This window comes from Xiphophorus hellerii, chromosome 18, assembly GCF_003331165.1.
Source record: "Xiphophorus hellerii strain 12219 chromosome 18, Xiphophorus_hellerii-4.1, whole genome shotgun sequence".
Taxonomy (NCBI): domain Eukaryota; kingdom Metazoa; phylum Chordata; class Actinopteri; order Cyprinodontiformes; family Poeciliidae; genus Xiphophorus; species Xiphophorus hellerii.
In genome coordinates this window covers 17,437,306-17,453,110 of record NC_045689.1, presented here as the reverse complement: position 1 = coordinate 17,453,110, position 15,805 = coordinate 17,437,306, and the positions used below count along the sequence as shown (strand labels likewise).

Sequence of the window (15,805 nt, the reverse complement as noted above, 5' to 3'; positions counted from 1 at the left end):
TTTTTTTTTTTTTTTACCCTTCATTTTATAATTGATTTTGTCTATGTTGGTCAGTGAAACAAGCTAATCAAGATTATGACTCAACCATGTGCTAACCATAGTGGAATGTTATGAGACAGATTGGTGTACTGAAAGCTTCATGGACTGATACACTGGCATAGAGACAGGGAGACATGAAAGCAAGCAGGCAGTGAGCCATACGGGCAGGCCATCAGGCAGAAAAGACTGGCAGGAGGTAGGTGGTCTGGCTGGTGGGCAGCCAGGTGGGGATGTAAGTAAGTGGAAAGCAAGAACGGCAGTCGAGGTGACACGTTGGTTACACTGACTCAAGTAGTCAGGCAGAGTGACAGGAGGTAAGACATGGAGACAGACAGACAGACCAACAGGCTGGGAATTGCTTGACTGTGCCCCTCGTCGTCCCTTGGGGTCCACTAAGGGCTGGAGCGGGTGGCATGTGGTATGTCACTGAAAGCCCCTGATGACAAGCAGAGAGGCAGTAATGGAATACTTTAAAAGAGACAGCTGAAGAGTGGAAAGTTTTTAATGGGATACAAAACTTTTTTTTTTTTCCTGTTTCTGATTTTTTTTATTTTATTTTAATTAATAATGTATTAATTTATTCCATTATTTCAAATTGCGTTGTTTAAAATGTAACTTGAAGCAAAATTATTAAAGAAAACATATTTACCTCAGTATTAGCTGGTGATAAAGAGGATTTATCTCATATTTAATACTGCAACATTTAAGATTTATTCAGTAATTGACTCTTATTTCCATACTGATTGTTTCCATTTTAGACATTCTTGCACTCATATAATCCAGAATTTTGATATGAATGCATTCTCTTCTCTTTTAAAAAGTACATAAGTTAAAATATTTTTTTAAGTAAATAATTTTTTTGATTCCTCTTGTAACATGTTACTCAACATAATGGACATTTATTATCTTCCTGGTTGCAACATCAACAGCAGTGACAACACTGTTATTTTTGTTTGTTTTCTAATTCAAGTCTTGGTTGGGTATTATTGTCAGCCATTTCTTCTTGGTTTGGGAGCTGTTTGATGTCTGTGAGGACAGTGTTGTCACTCATGTCATTTTATTTTGTAGCAATGACTTTAAAAGGCCACAGATGTTCAGGTTGATTTTGATGTTTCTTGCCGCATTCACACAGCATAGTCACTTGTTTTCTTCCAAAGCTCTGCACACTTGACACATTCACCAGTCTACACAAACCCTCTCTCCATCTGCTAGTGACCGCCACTTCTTCTGTGTTCATCGGAGCTGCAGAACTCAAATGTCCCCTTATTCATCAGAACAGTTCACAGTGGGAAGTTGTGTCAAAGAATTTTTTTATGATACAATAATTCAAATATTGTTTATTTCATTGTATATTGCTTTCCTTGTTCTGAGTGATTTAGGTCGCTGAATTTGATGCTACCAAAATTTGTTGTGGGTTGTGATTAAAAGTTGCAGCAAACTTTGTTTCAATGAGAGGATTAAACACTGAGCTTGTTCCATTTTATTGGTATTTTTAGCTTCCTCTTCACATAAAATAGGTCTGCACAGCCCTTATAAATATGCTAACTTGTGACTCCCTTATCCCAACTGCTTCATCCATTGTGCTATAAAATCCCACTTCATCAGGCAGGTATTCATAAAACAGTAAATGACAGAGACTAAAATCTATCTTCCTATTAATTCTTGATAATCAAATGGTGCCCCAACTTTGATTCAGTATAACTAACTTTACTAATAATTGCCTTGGCATTTGTTAATCGTTAATCATACCTAAACCGAACCTTCTCAGTTTGCTTTCTTTCAACAATGACTTTGTACTTTTGACCTTCACTTCATAATGTTCTTATATGTACAGTGCATTAGAAGTTAATTATTTCTCAGTCAACAGATACCACACCTCAGCCATGGGAATTTTGCAAATCCTACAGAGTTCCCTGGGTTTCTTTGCAACTTATTTGATTAATGTTTCGACTGTTTAATTGTAGATCGATAGAGATCTCTTGGCAGATTTGCAGTTGTGCCATACTTTTTACATGCCTCGCTGATGGATTGACCATTTCTTGGTGAGATGCCTAAAGCTTGGAATATTAGTTTCTAAACCAAACATCTTTTAAACTTTTCTGTAGTTTCATCATTGCCTGTTTCTGATTCTTCCTGTCCGTGATGATGATGTTTATTTGGTAATATTCTCCTACAAGCCTCTGAGAGCTTCACAGAACAACCGTATCTAAAATTAGATTAAATTAAACTCAAGATGGCTCTAATGTTTTAAGTAGTTGACATCTGAGAGCAACTGGTTGTACAGGATTTTGCTTAGGGGTGTCAAAGGAAAAGGCGCTGAATACATATTAACGCCATATTTGTAAACAAAAATAAAAGCTGTGCATTTTTTTCAGTCAATATGACACTAACGGTCTGTGATTCATCATGCAAAACCCCAATACTGTTGTAACATTTAATGTGAATAGGTTAAAAGGATATTCATATCTTTGCACAATATTCTAGTTCAGATTACCTGCTCGAAGGCTGGTCAAATTATTCTTTCCTTTAATGACAGCTTATGGTGAATACATTTTATTTTCCTCCACTTACGTTAAACACCATTTCTCATGACTCAACCTTTTTGGTCAAAACTTTTCAGTTTCCTCCTTCACTTTTTTTTTTTTTTTTTACATAGGGGAAATGACAGTTTGTGTGATATTTGTCAAGCACAGTGACATCAATGTCCACTGTACATTCTGGCTGACAAACTCATTAGTCCTGATTTGTACTTTGTCAATTTCAAACAGCACTAAAGCACAAAGTCTTTGCAGCCTATGTCCTGTGACTGAATGAAGGGTTTGGCGTGGCCTTATGTCACCCAGTGAGACAGTAGCTGACAGACTGACGGAGTGAATGATGGCTTTTCATGAGGAGGAATGGCAGTTTTACAGACCACAAGCTGCTCCCAAACACTCCTCTGACCTTTCTGCACTGGATTGCCTGTGAGTGTGTATGCAGGCAGTGGATGTGTCTTCAAGTATTTATTGACTAAGGCCTATACATTTTTTCCTGAAGTAGCATATTGTAGGAAAGGAGCTGATTCCACTTAAACCAAAATGAAATTTTTTTTCAATCCTTTTACAAATCATTCATGGTCCCATACTATTTATTCACTGATATTTGTTTTATTTTAATTTGAGGGTCATGTTGGTCATTGCATGTACTTAGTGAGATTCTCTGAGTTATGAAAAGTCAAGGGTAGAAGCTGTGTATTATAAGGAAAAGCCTTTTAAACATATTAGACCCTCAGAGGTCTATGAAATGGTGTTTAAGGTTGCAACCACAGAGAACATTAATTTATGTCCTATATACCCTGCACATGATAATGTCTCCAGAGCTCAATCATTTAATCCACCATGATGCGTAAAGTGACAAATCTCAGCAGGGATTACAAAATGGGATATTTGCTCGCTTGCCTTATATCTCAGCAGATTAATTTCAGAAGTATTTAATACATTTAACAGGAAAACTCTAGTAGAAAAGTGTAGAGTTGACTGTTTCTGTCTAACTATCAAACAAATCTTTGTACAAGCCTTCAGACAACAGGTTCTATTCAAATGAAACAAGCTGTTAGAATTTAACCATTATTGTAAGAAGTTGCATTTTTTGGAGTAGAATTTAAATCAATATTTACAAAAAGACATTTGTCTGGGTTTTCTGAAAGAATTGCGATAGCATGGGGGATTTAATACAATGTATTAAGTCCTTCTAAGAATTTTATTTCTTAGAAGGCAAGAGGAGTATTTACAGCCCTGTTATTAGCCAATGTAAGTAAGGTTTTGTAGTGTCTGTGCTACCACCATTCCACTTTACTCTAGAGATAATATTGGCCTGTTGATGAGCCATGCCTGGTTTCCTCCAAACATGACACCTGGCATTTACTAAAGAGTTCAATCTTTGTGTCATCAGACTGGAGAATGTTGCTTCCAGTGGTCTGTGAGTCCTCCAGGTGCCTTTTGACAAACGTCCAGGAGGCTGCCATGCCAGGCTTTCATCTGGACACCATACAGGCCTTACTGGTGGTTTGCTGAAGGGATTGTTGTCCTTTTGGAAGATTCTCATCTCTCAGAGGAACACTGGATTTCTGACGGAGTGACCATCATGGTTTTGGTCACCCGCTCAGTTTTGACGCCCAGCCAGGTCTAGGTAGAGTCCTGGTGATTCCAAACTTATTCGATTTATGAATCATAGAAGCCACTGAGCTCACTAAGATCTTCAAAGCAGCAGAATTTATTTATTTATTTTTTGTACTATTAACTACAGGACCTTTTATAGACGTGTGTTTGACTTTCCAAGTCCATTTAAATCAGTGGTTCACAATCACTGTGAATGTAACAGGTGAAGTGCGGGGAATTCTTTCAGGATGTGCTCCAGTGTGAACTGGTTTAGTAAAAGGGCTAATACTAAAGTCAAACCAGAAAATGTTAGATGTGATTGTCACAAAAAAGTTCATGTTCAATACATACAATTGAACATTGTATTTAATATTAACAAGCCTTTTTTTTTGTCTGTTTCCTTTTAACAAAAAGGACACACTAGATGAGTCATTCTAAAATTAATCTTTGAAGTTATTAACATTTTATGTTCAATGTAGCCTATAGGCCAAATTACAGCAATCTTAGTTTTAAAGATGCAAGTCTAAACTCCGGTTGTGTATGTGGTACAGAGGCCATGCTAAAGGTATTGACCAGAGATCCTGTAAGAAGATTACAATTCTCCGCTGCAATCACCCTCCTCTGTGTTAAGCTGCAAAAAAAAAAAAAAAAAAAAAGTAGAAGGATCTTCCTGCTCACAAAGTGGGCTTGTGTTGCCCGCTACTGGCGAGACTGGGGAAGACACGCAGACAGAATAGAAGGAAGAAATGCTCCGTAATTTTGCAGTCCCTGCCCTGCTGGCTGTAGACATTCGCGGCCACCTTCTTTGTCTTCTCAGCAAGGGTGACAGGTTGCGACTACCTCTCCACAAATGTGGCTGTGTCCTGAGGAGAAAAAAAAGTAAAGGAGAAGAGAGAGAGAGAAATAAGAAAAAAAATCGGGACTAAATAATTTTCATTCCAATGAAACAAGTATTTAAAAATGTTTATGCAGAGAGACACAAAGAAAGAAGGATGCGTCCTGCGTCCAGTCTGGGATCCACAGGTCTCATTTATTTCTCACTGACGCACGCTCCCGCCGCCGCAGCTTACAGCGCTTCTCTCACTCGCTGCTCTCCTCCCTTCACTTCACTTCCTTCCCTCCTCTCGACAGCATCCAGAACTATAGAGCAGCAGTCCCCCTTCACTCGTGTTGCTCCCCCCCTCCCTCACTCCGTCTTTCTCTCACTGCCAGAGATCTCTCTCCTCTCTGCTTCTCCCATCTCTTCGCAGCCCTCTCCCCAGTTCGGTCCGACACTTTTCTCTGACGCACAACGAGGGGGGGGGGGGAGAAAACCAAGTCGAGGCCGATATGATCCACATGCCCGTGCCGCTGTGCTGACGGAGACGAGCTCCTGAAGCCGCCAGGAGAACACTCTCACGCGGTTGTTGAAGGCTCGCCCGAGAGGCGGCTCAGGAGGAGGAGGTGGAGGAGGAGGAGGAGAAGGTGGTGGTGGAAAAGGAAGAGGATGGGCAGAAGTGGAGGACTTGCATTTTAAACAAACTGCTTAGAAAAAAAAGAGAGAGGAGAGAGAGAGTCGGTATCACTGGAGAGCGAGAGAGATAGGGAGAGAGATCGCATTCTCATCACGTCTTCATTTCTTTTCTCTCCTCTCTTTCGGTTCAGCCACTAAGAGAGGGTGAGGAAAAGGGGGAGAGGAAAAGAGAGAGAGGGGGGAGAGAGTGAGAACGAGAGAGAAAAGGAGAGAGAGAAGAAGAGGAAGAGAAGGGGAGAACGAGAGATTTACCAGATTCAAACTAGTGATCTTTTTTTTCCCCGATGCTTTCCAATTGCTCAACAAAACTAAGGTGAGCAGTTATAGACGATTTCGTATGGATCATGGAAAGTATTTACCCGATATTTGTGAGTGTGTGTGTGTGTTTCTGTGCTTCCATTGATGTCTGCATAGCCACGGACTTCAAACAGGGCGACAGCGAGCGAGGATAACTGAGAGCAGGAATCCATCCTACTAATCAATACCCGTTTTGTTCTTGCTTTAGTCCCCAATTTTACGGCCAATGTCACGACGAAAGCCTGCATTATGCTTGGCATGTATTCCAACACGCGCTCTGCTGTCTTCCCTTCTTTTTTTTTTCTTTTTTTTTTGAGTGAGGGTGGGTGTGGGGGGGGTGCCTTGGGTTGGCACCAAATCAGAGACCGTTCCTTGTAGACCGGAACTTGTTCAGCATCATTTTCTTTTCCCACACTAACTCAGCGCGATGATGTCCGTTGAAAGGTTTATATCTTTCAAAAGAAGCTGGTTGAAATTTGCCAATTCATGACAAGCGCCACTACTACTACTTCTTCTTTCTTTTTTTAAAAATTCATCCGGGGCTCATTCTTATGCGCATCTCCTCCTCCTCTCTCCCTCCTCAATGCCCCGCTGTCTCTGTCCATGTCCTCCTTTGTGTTTTCCCCGTTCAGGCGGCTCAGTCACCCCCTTCATTTTCTCGTTCTCTTCCCCCTCCCTCGCAGCCCGGCAACGGACCGTGAGACGCGGGACGCACCGGGCAACGACAGGACCCATCACCACAGGAGGAGGATATGTGAAGTTGGAATCCCGCTAAACTAAGTACGTATATACCACTAGAACTGATGCACCGCGAGTGGAATTTTTATGGTGCCAAATTTGCTCCGTGTCCTGAAATGTTTTGTTACTTTTTTCTTTTTTTTTTTTTTCACATCGCATCTGGCTTTTTGATCTCTATAAAAAACGGAGGCGGAATCAAATCCTGCTGGATTACTCATGGCACGGGGAAGACGACATGAAATAAACATCGTGTAAAGATCATTTTTTGCTTTTTAATTTTTAAAATTTTTTTTATCTGTCATTTTTTGAGGGATTCCTGCGTTTTTCATGTCAATTGCCGGGATTTTGCATTCAGCACCACGGGCAGCGCTTTTGCCTGAGCCATATGCGCTTCTCTATTATTGAGCTGAACAGCGCAGTGGATACATGAGTTTGCAATAATGGCAAAGATTTTCAGAAGCTTTGCGTGTGTGCAGGAGTGTGTGCGGTGAGAGAAAAATAAAGGCAGATAGAGGGACAATAACACAAGTGTCTGGCAGACACATCTTTTTTTGTCCCCGTGAGAGGAATACAATTTTTTAGATGAAATTGACACATTTCACCATTCTCACAATCACAACTGCTATCAGTTTTCTTTTTGCCTCACAGCTGCCCCACAGCTGCGCTTTTCTAAGCGTCAGAATAGCCCATTGCTCTATTTACGTCTCAAATTGTTCCTATTATCTTAAAAAGAGTTGGTTCGACTAATAAAACATAATTTATCAGGGACAAAAAAAAAAAAAAAGTAAAACATTTTGCAGTAAAATGTGTCCTCTTGCATATCATATATTTAACTGGAGGTAAAACACAAGAGGAAACTACTGGGTCCCCTAATCTTTGGAAAATACATTACAATACAAAATGCAATACTTGCTCATTCAATAGTAATGAATTAAACATTTTGTTGAATAAACCAGTGATTTTTACATGTAAGGCTAAACATGTCTTTTACCAGCTTTGAATTAGTAACAGAGATATGTTCAGACTGGGCTTAGCACAAAAGACAATTCTGTTGTACTATTTTGTTCCATGGTTTAAACTTTGATTGCTCATGTATTGGAGATTCTTGTTATGCATTAAATAAAGCAAGGGACAGTGTCTCCTCGACGGTACTCTTCCTTAGCCGCTGTTGCCTTCGTTTATTCATAGCGATAAGCATCTCTGCTGTGATTTATTGCGACCTTACCAGCACATCTGCTGTATAATAAATGGCATTTCAGGCTACATAGTGAAGTGTAGTGTCTGACTGCAGAGAGCCGTTTGTGCTCTCTGGTATCATATTATCTATTTAAGAGTATAGGGCTTTATATTTTGTTTTAAAAAGACAGCAATATTGCCGGGTCTAAAGTGGTGTCCAGTGTCTTTCTATTATTCATAGGTATTCATTTCAAAGCTGCCGTCCATTCTACTGAAACTAATGCACTCTTTCCTGTATCTTCCTTTTCTGTCTCTGTCATCTCAAACTTCTCTTGGTTTCTGTGTGTATATGTACATGTGTGTTTGTATGCATGTAAGGCGTGTGTGTGTGTGAGCATTAACCATAAGCCTTCCCTTTTCTTGCGATCTCATCTACCCTGGCATTCTCTGTTGCAGTGCTGTGAAGTGGCTCTGTCCCTGGAGCTGAAACTTCATCGCCGTGGTGTCAGCGAGGATGCTGTGGGTTACCTTGCTGAGCACCATAGCCTTAGGATGGACCACACCAATCCCACTGCTGGAGGACTCGGAGGAGATCGACGAGCCCTGCTTTGAACCGTGCGACTGCGAGGTCAAGGAAGGCATCTTCCATGTCCATTGTGACAGTAAAGGATTTACAAATGTCAGCCAGATCTCTCAAATTTGGAGCCGACCCTTCAAGCTCAACCTGCAGAGGAACTTAATGAGGAAGCTCTACTTCAACACCTTCCTCCATCTTAACAATGCCATATCCATCAATCTGGGTAATAACGCCTTGCAAGATATACATGCTGGGGCATTCAATGGCTTGGGAATACTTAAACGACTGTTTCTCCATGAAAACAAACTAGAAGTTTTCCGAAACGACACATTTCTGGGGTTGGAGAGTCTAGAATATCTCCAAGCAGATTACAATGTTATTAAAAGGATTGAAAGTGGTGCATTCAGGCACCTTCACAAATTAAGAGTACTTATATTAAATGACAATCTCATACCCATGCTGCCGAATTACCTTTTTCGGTCTGTGTCTCTAACACATTTGGACTTGAGAGGTAACAGACTAAAGACATTGCAGTATAAAGGCACACTGGAGTATGTTGGCCGGAGCTTGATGGAAATCCAGCTGGAGGAAAACCCTTGGAACTGTGTGTGTGAGATTGTCCAGTTAAAAACATGGCTAGAGAGAATCCCTTACACAGCTTTGGTGGGAGAGATCACATGTGAGACCCCATTCCACCTACACGGAAAAGACCTGCGGGAAATTAAACGCAGCGAACTCTGTCCTCTTCTCGCCGATGCAGAGATTGAGGCCAAGCTGGGAATTCCTCGGGTGCCATTCAGCAATGAGAATACTTGGCCTACTAAACCTTCCTCCATGCTCTCCCCCTTTCACAACACAGCCTCCTCTGTGGAGTACAAGGACAGGCCTGCGAAGCCTACCAAAAAGCCTACCAGACGGCCCACAAAGAATCCACCAACTCCTCGTAGCATTTACCCAGGCCTCAACCAGCCCCCCATTGCTGGCTACCAAACAAGACCACCCATTCCAATAATCTGTCCAGCTAATTGTATTTGCAACCTTCACATCAATGACCTTGGGTTAACAGTAAACTGCAAAGACAAAGGCTTTCACAACATTTCAGAGCTTCTGCCTCGACCCCTTAATGCCAAGAAATTGTATCTTAGTGGGAACCTGATACAGAAAATCTATCGTTCAGATTTCTGGAACTTCTCAAGTTTGGATTTACTACATTTAGGGAACAACCAGATATCCTATGTCCAGGAGGGTGCGTTTATCAACTTGCCAAACTTAAAAAGTTTATATTTGAATGGTAATGACATTGAGCGGCTCTCTCCTGGTATGTTTCGTGGACTTCAGATGTTGAGCTATCTTTACTTTGAATACAATGTCATCCGTGAGATTCAGTCTCATTCTTTCTCCCTAATGCCCAATCTGCAATTGGTTTTCCTCAATAATAATCTGTTGAGGTCATTACCCAATGATGCCTTTGCTGGCACCAACCTTGCACGTCTTAATCTTCGCAGAAATCACTTTGTTTCCCTGCCAGTTCATGGTGTCCTGGAGCATCTGACTTCCATCGTCCAGATCGATCTCCATCAGAATCCCTGGGATTGCTCATGTGATATCATCCCTCTCAAACAATGGCTGGAAAAGCTATCCTCTGTCATTGTGGTGGGGGAAGTCACCTGCAACACACCAGAGTATGCTTTTGGAAAGGACCTGCGTTCGCTTGAGGTTGAGGTCATCTGTCCTGAGCTGAAGTATTCTTCACGTCCCTCTCCAGCTCTGCCTGGTGGGGATGACCTCACCACAGGGAGCTCTGAAATGGGGGAATCAAGTAGGAGAGGGGCTGTTCCACTGTCAGTTCTCATCCTCAGTTTGCTCATCCTCTTCATTTCAGCGGTGTTTGTTACTGCTGGGCTCTTTGCCTTTGTCCTCCGTCGCAGAAAGAAGCTACCTTTCCGCAAACGTTCTGAGGTGGACCTGACTGGGATCCAGATGCAATGCAGGATTTTTGAGGATCCGCCAAGGCAAAGCTGTGCCGGAAACCCTGGCACGCCGGAGAAACCAACACCCAGTTTGCACACACATTCGCACACTACTCACACACATGGACATGGCCACGTTTATGATTACATCCCGCACCCTGTGACTCAAATGTGTAACAACCCTATCTATAAGCCAAGAGAAGGAGAGATTGCTGAGGAGGAGATGGCACAGTTTGCAGAAAAGAAAGACAATGGCAGCAGTAGCAACAGTAACTATAGAACCTTGTTGGAGAAAGAGAGAGAGTGGACCTTGGCGGTCTCCAACTCTCAGCTCAACACTATTGTTACGGTCAACCACACCACGGCGGACATTTCAGGATTTCATGAGAATGGAGGGCTCTGCCCCACAGTGATTGACAGTCAGAGGCCCACGCCAACAGTGGGCTTTGTAGACTGTTTGTATGGGACAGTGCCCAAATTAAAGGACATGCATGTTGCACATGCACATCCACCAGGCATGCAGTACCCAGATTTACAGCAGGACGCACGGCTGAAGGAGACATTGCTTTTCACAGCCGGGAAAGGCTGCTACCCTGATCCCTCCCAAAGTGATTACCTCGAGTTAAGGGCCAAACTTCAAACCAAGCCAGATTACCTCGAAGTCTTGGAAAAATCCTACCGTTTTTAATAACTTTGTAGCCCGGTAGAAAAGAACAACAAAAAACCAACATGATTTTGTCATTTTCACTATGCCACCTTACAGACAAAATTACTTAGACCAATCTTAAAGCAAAATTTGAAAAAACAGCATGAATTGAAATAAATATGTATAATTATACAGTCACAATGCCCCCACTCCCACTTAAAATCACCTTCGAGGAGAGGTCATTCTCAGATGTTTCAATTAAGTGCCTTTTTTTCAGAGTAGCCAGCAACGTCAACCGTTATTTTTATAATATATAAATATCTCTATATGCCCTGAAGAAAGCAAAGGAGAAAAAAATGGGGCTCTGGGAAATAAAACACAGGAATCATGTTACATCTGTCACTAAAATCCATTTGTATGGAGCTAACATGATGTGCTACTAGTTACCATGAGGACAAACGGGAGCTGGACGTCTCCCTTACTTTTTTGTTTTTCTTTTTTTCCTCTCTCTTATTACTCAACTAGGATGTACAAACACCTGGAATCTGTGCACATGTTTTTCTTTGTAGGACATTATCAAAAGAGTTTAAAAAAAATACTTACATTCAAACTGAACTGCAGTTTGCTGCATGCACTCGCTTCAGTGCAGGAAGTGAGAGGATTTACTCAGAACTATCATGTCACTCTATGAACAGAAATACCGCAACACATTTATGGTTCAGTGTTCTATTTAATTTTTTATATCTTATTAATATGGTTATTACTATAAATGAAGACATATGTCTATATCAGGGTGCTTCTTGTAAAGAAAAGGAAGCGCCAATACAGGGATGGTAAAACATTTGTGAATATTATTACGAGACCATACTGAAGGGTTTTCTGAATATTTCCACACTCTTTGTTATGGCCCCACCCCTCTTCCCTTCTCATTGCTTCTGGAGTTCCCATTGCAATCCACTAACAGCTTTGTAGTAAGCACTTTTAATGTTTTCTCTTTCACAAAGATTTGAAGAAAAAAATGTGCATATATTTATTCTGTAATTTCAGTGAAGAATTTTATTGTAAAGATAATGTTAAATCAATGTATAGTGATTATGCGTCTGGTATAGCCTTCTTAATAAAAACAAACTCTTTAATCTAATTGATGAAGGTGTCAATACCAATTCCAGTGGAACATGTGTGGAGTGGAACAAGAGGGTGTGTATCTGGTGTAGGATGTGGTCAGCCATTAGCTGTTACTAGACTCAAAAAGCATGCTAGACCAAGAAGCAGTGCAAGGTATGATAATACAAACTTGCTAGTATTCATATAATGGGATTTGCATCCACTGTATCTAAACTACATGGAAACCATAAATACAGGGTGCTGATTTTTTTCCTTCTTTTTAAACAGAGGGACTCATTTTCATATTTTAATGTGCATTTTGACTTTATTTTGTCCAGTACAATGCAGGATTTAGCCACATTTAATCTAAAACCAAAGTAAAACACAACCCAGAAAAAGTAGAGTAAATGCTGCTGCCTCTTGAAGAAGATATCTTAAAAAGTAAAAGGCAAATCAGTGAGGAACGCCACACCTGTCACTCTCTGAACATGTATCACTGATATATGCAAGTAAAAGGGTGAGTGATATCATGATTGGAAAATACTTTTGTAATTTATACATTTCATAATTTGGCTCTCTCATCAAGTTGGCTATGTGCTTTCACTCCACTGGAGGGCGATAAAAGTGTTCTGCCATTGCAGAACTGTCATTATATAAGCTTGATTGGGTTTAGCTGACAGGTACACACACACCCACGCATGCACACCCCTACACGTGACTACATCATGAAGATATTATCTTATTAGCTTATTAAATCTACACTATGAATTGAATATGTAATTTACTTTCAGCAATCATAATTTTATGTGATTTTTAATTGTATACCACAGGCTCCTTTCTTAGCCTCCTCCATTCTACAAACAATGAAAAGGGAATTTTAAACAAAGCCTTAGAGTTGTGTCAACTATGGATTAATTTGCTATAGAAGTCAATATTTTCAACCAATAGACTCTTTTTTGTTTCTTAGTAACATTTTTTGGGGAGACATGTGAAGTAGTCCTGTCAAACTTGTAAGTACACCGAATCTAAGAAGTTTACACATCCAAGTTAAAATGCTGGTGTTTGGTGATGAAACCACTGAGACCAATACAAATTCTTTAAGAATTTCTTTCCACCCTTAATGTGACTTTTAACCTATACAACCTGACATTATTACAGAACTCTGTTTATTTTAATGGGAATGAATATCCATAGCAAATGTTTATTTGGACATATTTGGTCGCTCATTGCAATGCTCTAGACTTGTTCGACTGTGAAGGCATCTCTTCTGTTCAGCCTACTGTAACCACCCCATAGATTTCCAGTCAAAATGAGGTCTAAGCTGTTGGTAGACTATTTTGTGAAAAAAAAGTTATTTGTTTCTGGAGAAGTCATTATTTTGTGGATTTTGAGTTGGTGTGCTAAAAGCTGAATTCAGTTTTCTAGCAGAAAACTGAATTCAGATGTGAAAACTTTGGTAGTTGGGAATGTTCATGGTATCCTCCATATTGATTAAGTCCCCATATCCGGCTTCAGAAAATCAGTCCTACAGTATGATGTTGACACCACCGTCCCTCAATTTATGTATCATGTTCTTTTGGTGATGTGTAATGTTGTTTTGGCCCCAAGCAGACATTTTGGGATTATGGTTCTAAAGCTCAACACTGGTTTGATAAGACCATAACACATTTTCCCATGTATTTTTAACAGATTAGGCTAGAAGGCTTTTATTTACATGAAAATGCTTAAATCTTTGTCTATCTTACCATTGTACCCCAGGCCCAGATATATGAAGGTTACTATCAGTACTTGTCAGAAGTTTATGCAACTCCTCTTGGCAGCCTCCCTGGCCAGTTTTCATTGTAATAGCATCACCTTTGAAGGAAAATCTAGTTCTTGTTAATGACAATGTTGGTAGATATTTTCTACACATGATGTGTAGTATACATAATGCCTTATAAAGTATTTTGTGCACTTTCCCTAATTGGCACCTTTTGACAAAAAGATCCCTCTGATGCCTTTGAAACTCTGCAGATCATTGTGTTTGCTCTGAGATGCAGCACAGAAAATGTTGGGAAAAGCATACTAGGATGACTGAAGTTATGTCATGGTTAATAAGAGGCACTCTAAACAGTGACAGGTGTGTACTGATACCTATTTAAGATGAGGTTGTACAGGGTGACCAGCCAGATCCCCACATATGAGAGGTTGCCCACACTTTCAATTGAGTTGCATGTGAAATAGGTTACATGCAAGCTTTAAAATGTTCTCAAATGATTGATCTGGGTCTCAGTTGTTTTGGATCAGAAAAACAGAACAGGTATTTTACACTAAGGTATACAGACACCTTCACTGTGTGTAAATTGGGAGATTGATTCAGATTTTGTTTAATCCCTTTGCTTTGATTTCAATGAATTAAGTAAGTGATGCTTAGTTGGAATACAGTGTTATATTCCCTAATATACGTATGTCAACATAACACAAACTAAAATGTAGCAAACCAAATTTTATTTTCTAAAACATGTTGAGGTATTGTTGATGGGTCATCTCCGGTATCGGTTGTCAGTGATTCAGTCTACAAGCTTGCATTAAATTGAGCATTTTATCTCATGTTGCCTTCATTGTTCATTTATTTTTGGCAAGTGTTGCTGATCAGATAAACAAATGACACATTCATATAAATTCTTCAGAAGCGTGGCTGTATAATGTCAAGCCTCTTTTGTCTTTATTGCTTTTAGAGGATGTTACAGTGCTGAAATGTGATAATCTGCTCCACCTAATTTATCTTCTTATTTTTCTGCACTTACACACATTCACACACAGAAAACACACAAAACCTTAGTTTCCATGAATACAAGGTCAGATTATACCACAAACAGTTTTTGTGTGCACTCAGTTTGATTAAAAGCATGATATACAGTATTACTCTGTTAACATAAACCCTTACCACATCCAACCCACTCCAAAATTAACAAAATAAATTAAACCTTGCAATCGTTAATGATTTTATTACCTTTTTACCTTCCCCATTGTTCAATCAATGTATGATTACACAGATGAGCATTGAGCTTTCCTCCAGGACTTTTTCATGTGTTCTTGTTATTCTACTTGAACATCTGTTGGCCACTTGGCTGTGAAGGTTGCTAATATTTCTTCGAGAATAAGATGATGCTATGATCCATGAGTGAAAACCCTTACCGTCATGTTCTGAGGTTTCAAAAATAAGCTCATTGTGAAACTGGTAATTTTACACTGGACCATGAGTCCAAAGTGTACAGATGTGATGGAATTCAAGCTATTTTTCACTTAATAAATTTGTGGTTAATTTCTTGAGATTCTATTTGACCCCACATTTTTCTATAGCAGTTTCTTAAGCAAAAGCATACATACAATTTCCTATGTGGCTGTTATTCAAGTGAAAGCATTTATGGAGTACATATTACATTATTGATATCCTATGAGGATATTTTAGCTTTATAACTACAATGCTTATACAAGCTGAAATAGCATTCAGTTTTGCAAGTTTTTTACCTGTGCCTGCTCTCTTTACTTGCCGTCATTTTTTTATTTAATTATTTTCTAGTGGATTTTTATGTCAGCAATGCACGCTTATTAACACAGCTGTCTTGA

At 39.9% G+C, this 15,805-nt stretch overlaps 1 protein-coding gene and 1 long non-coding RNA gene across 3 annotated transcripts; one reads left to right on the top strand and one right to left on the bottom strand.

Annotated features, from left to right (window-relative positions):
* Positions 1-3,040: 3,040 nt before the first annotated feature.
* Positions 3,041-5,360, bottom strand: LOC116707736 (uncharacterized). Its single transcript, XR_004336562.1, has 2 exons — positions 5,260-5,360; positions 3,041-5,038 (listed from the first exon to the last, which is right to left on the bottom strand). It is a non-coding gene; the product is annotated as an uncharacterized LOC116707736 (long non-coding RNA).
* A 508-nt stretch (positions 5,361-5,868) lies between these two features.
* On the top strand, positions 5,869-14,785 carry slitrk3a (SLIT and NTRK-like family, member 3a). 2 transcript variants are annotated; one of them, XM_032545245.1, is made up of 3 exons: positions 5,869-6,001; positions 6,669-6,765; positions 8,356-14,785. In XM_032545245.1, the coding sequence occupies exon 3, from the start codon at positions 8,414-8,416 to the stop codon at positions 11,132-11,134; it is 2,721 nt and encodes a 906-aa protein (XP_032401136.1). In that variant the 5' UTR covers positions 5,869-6,001; positions 6,669-6,765; positions 8,356-8,413; the 3' UTR covers positions 11,135-14,785. The 2 variants fall into 2 exon arrangements, with proteins under 2 accessions (XP_032401136.1, XP_032401137.1); XM_032545246.1 differs by lacking the exon at positions 5,869-6,001 and having other exon boundaries at positions 6,647-6,765.
* The last annotated feature ends 1,020 nt before the right edge of the window (positions 14,786-15,805 follow it).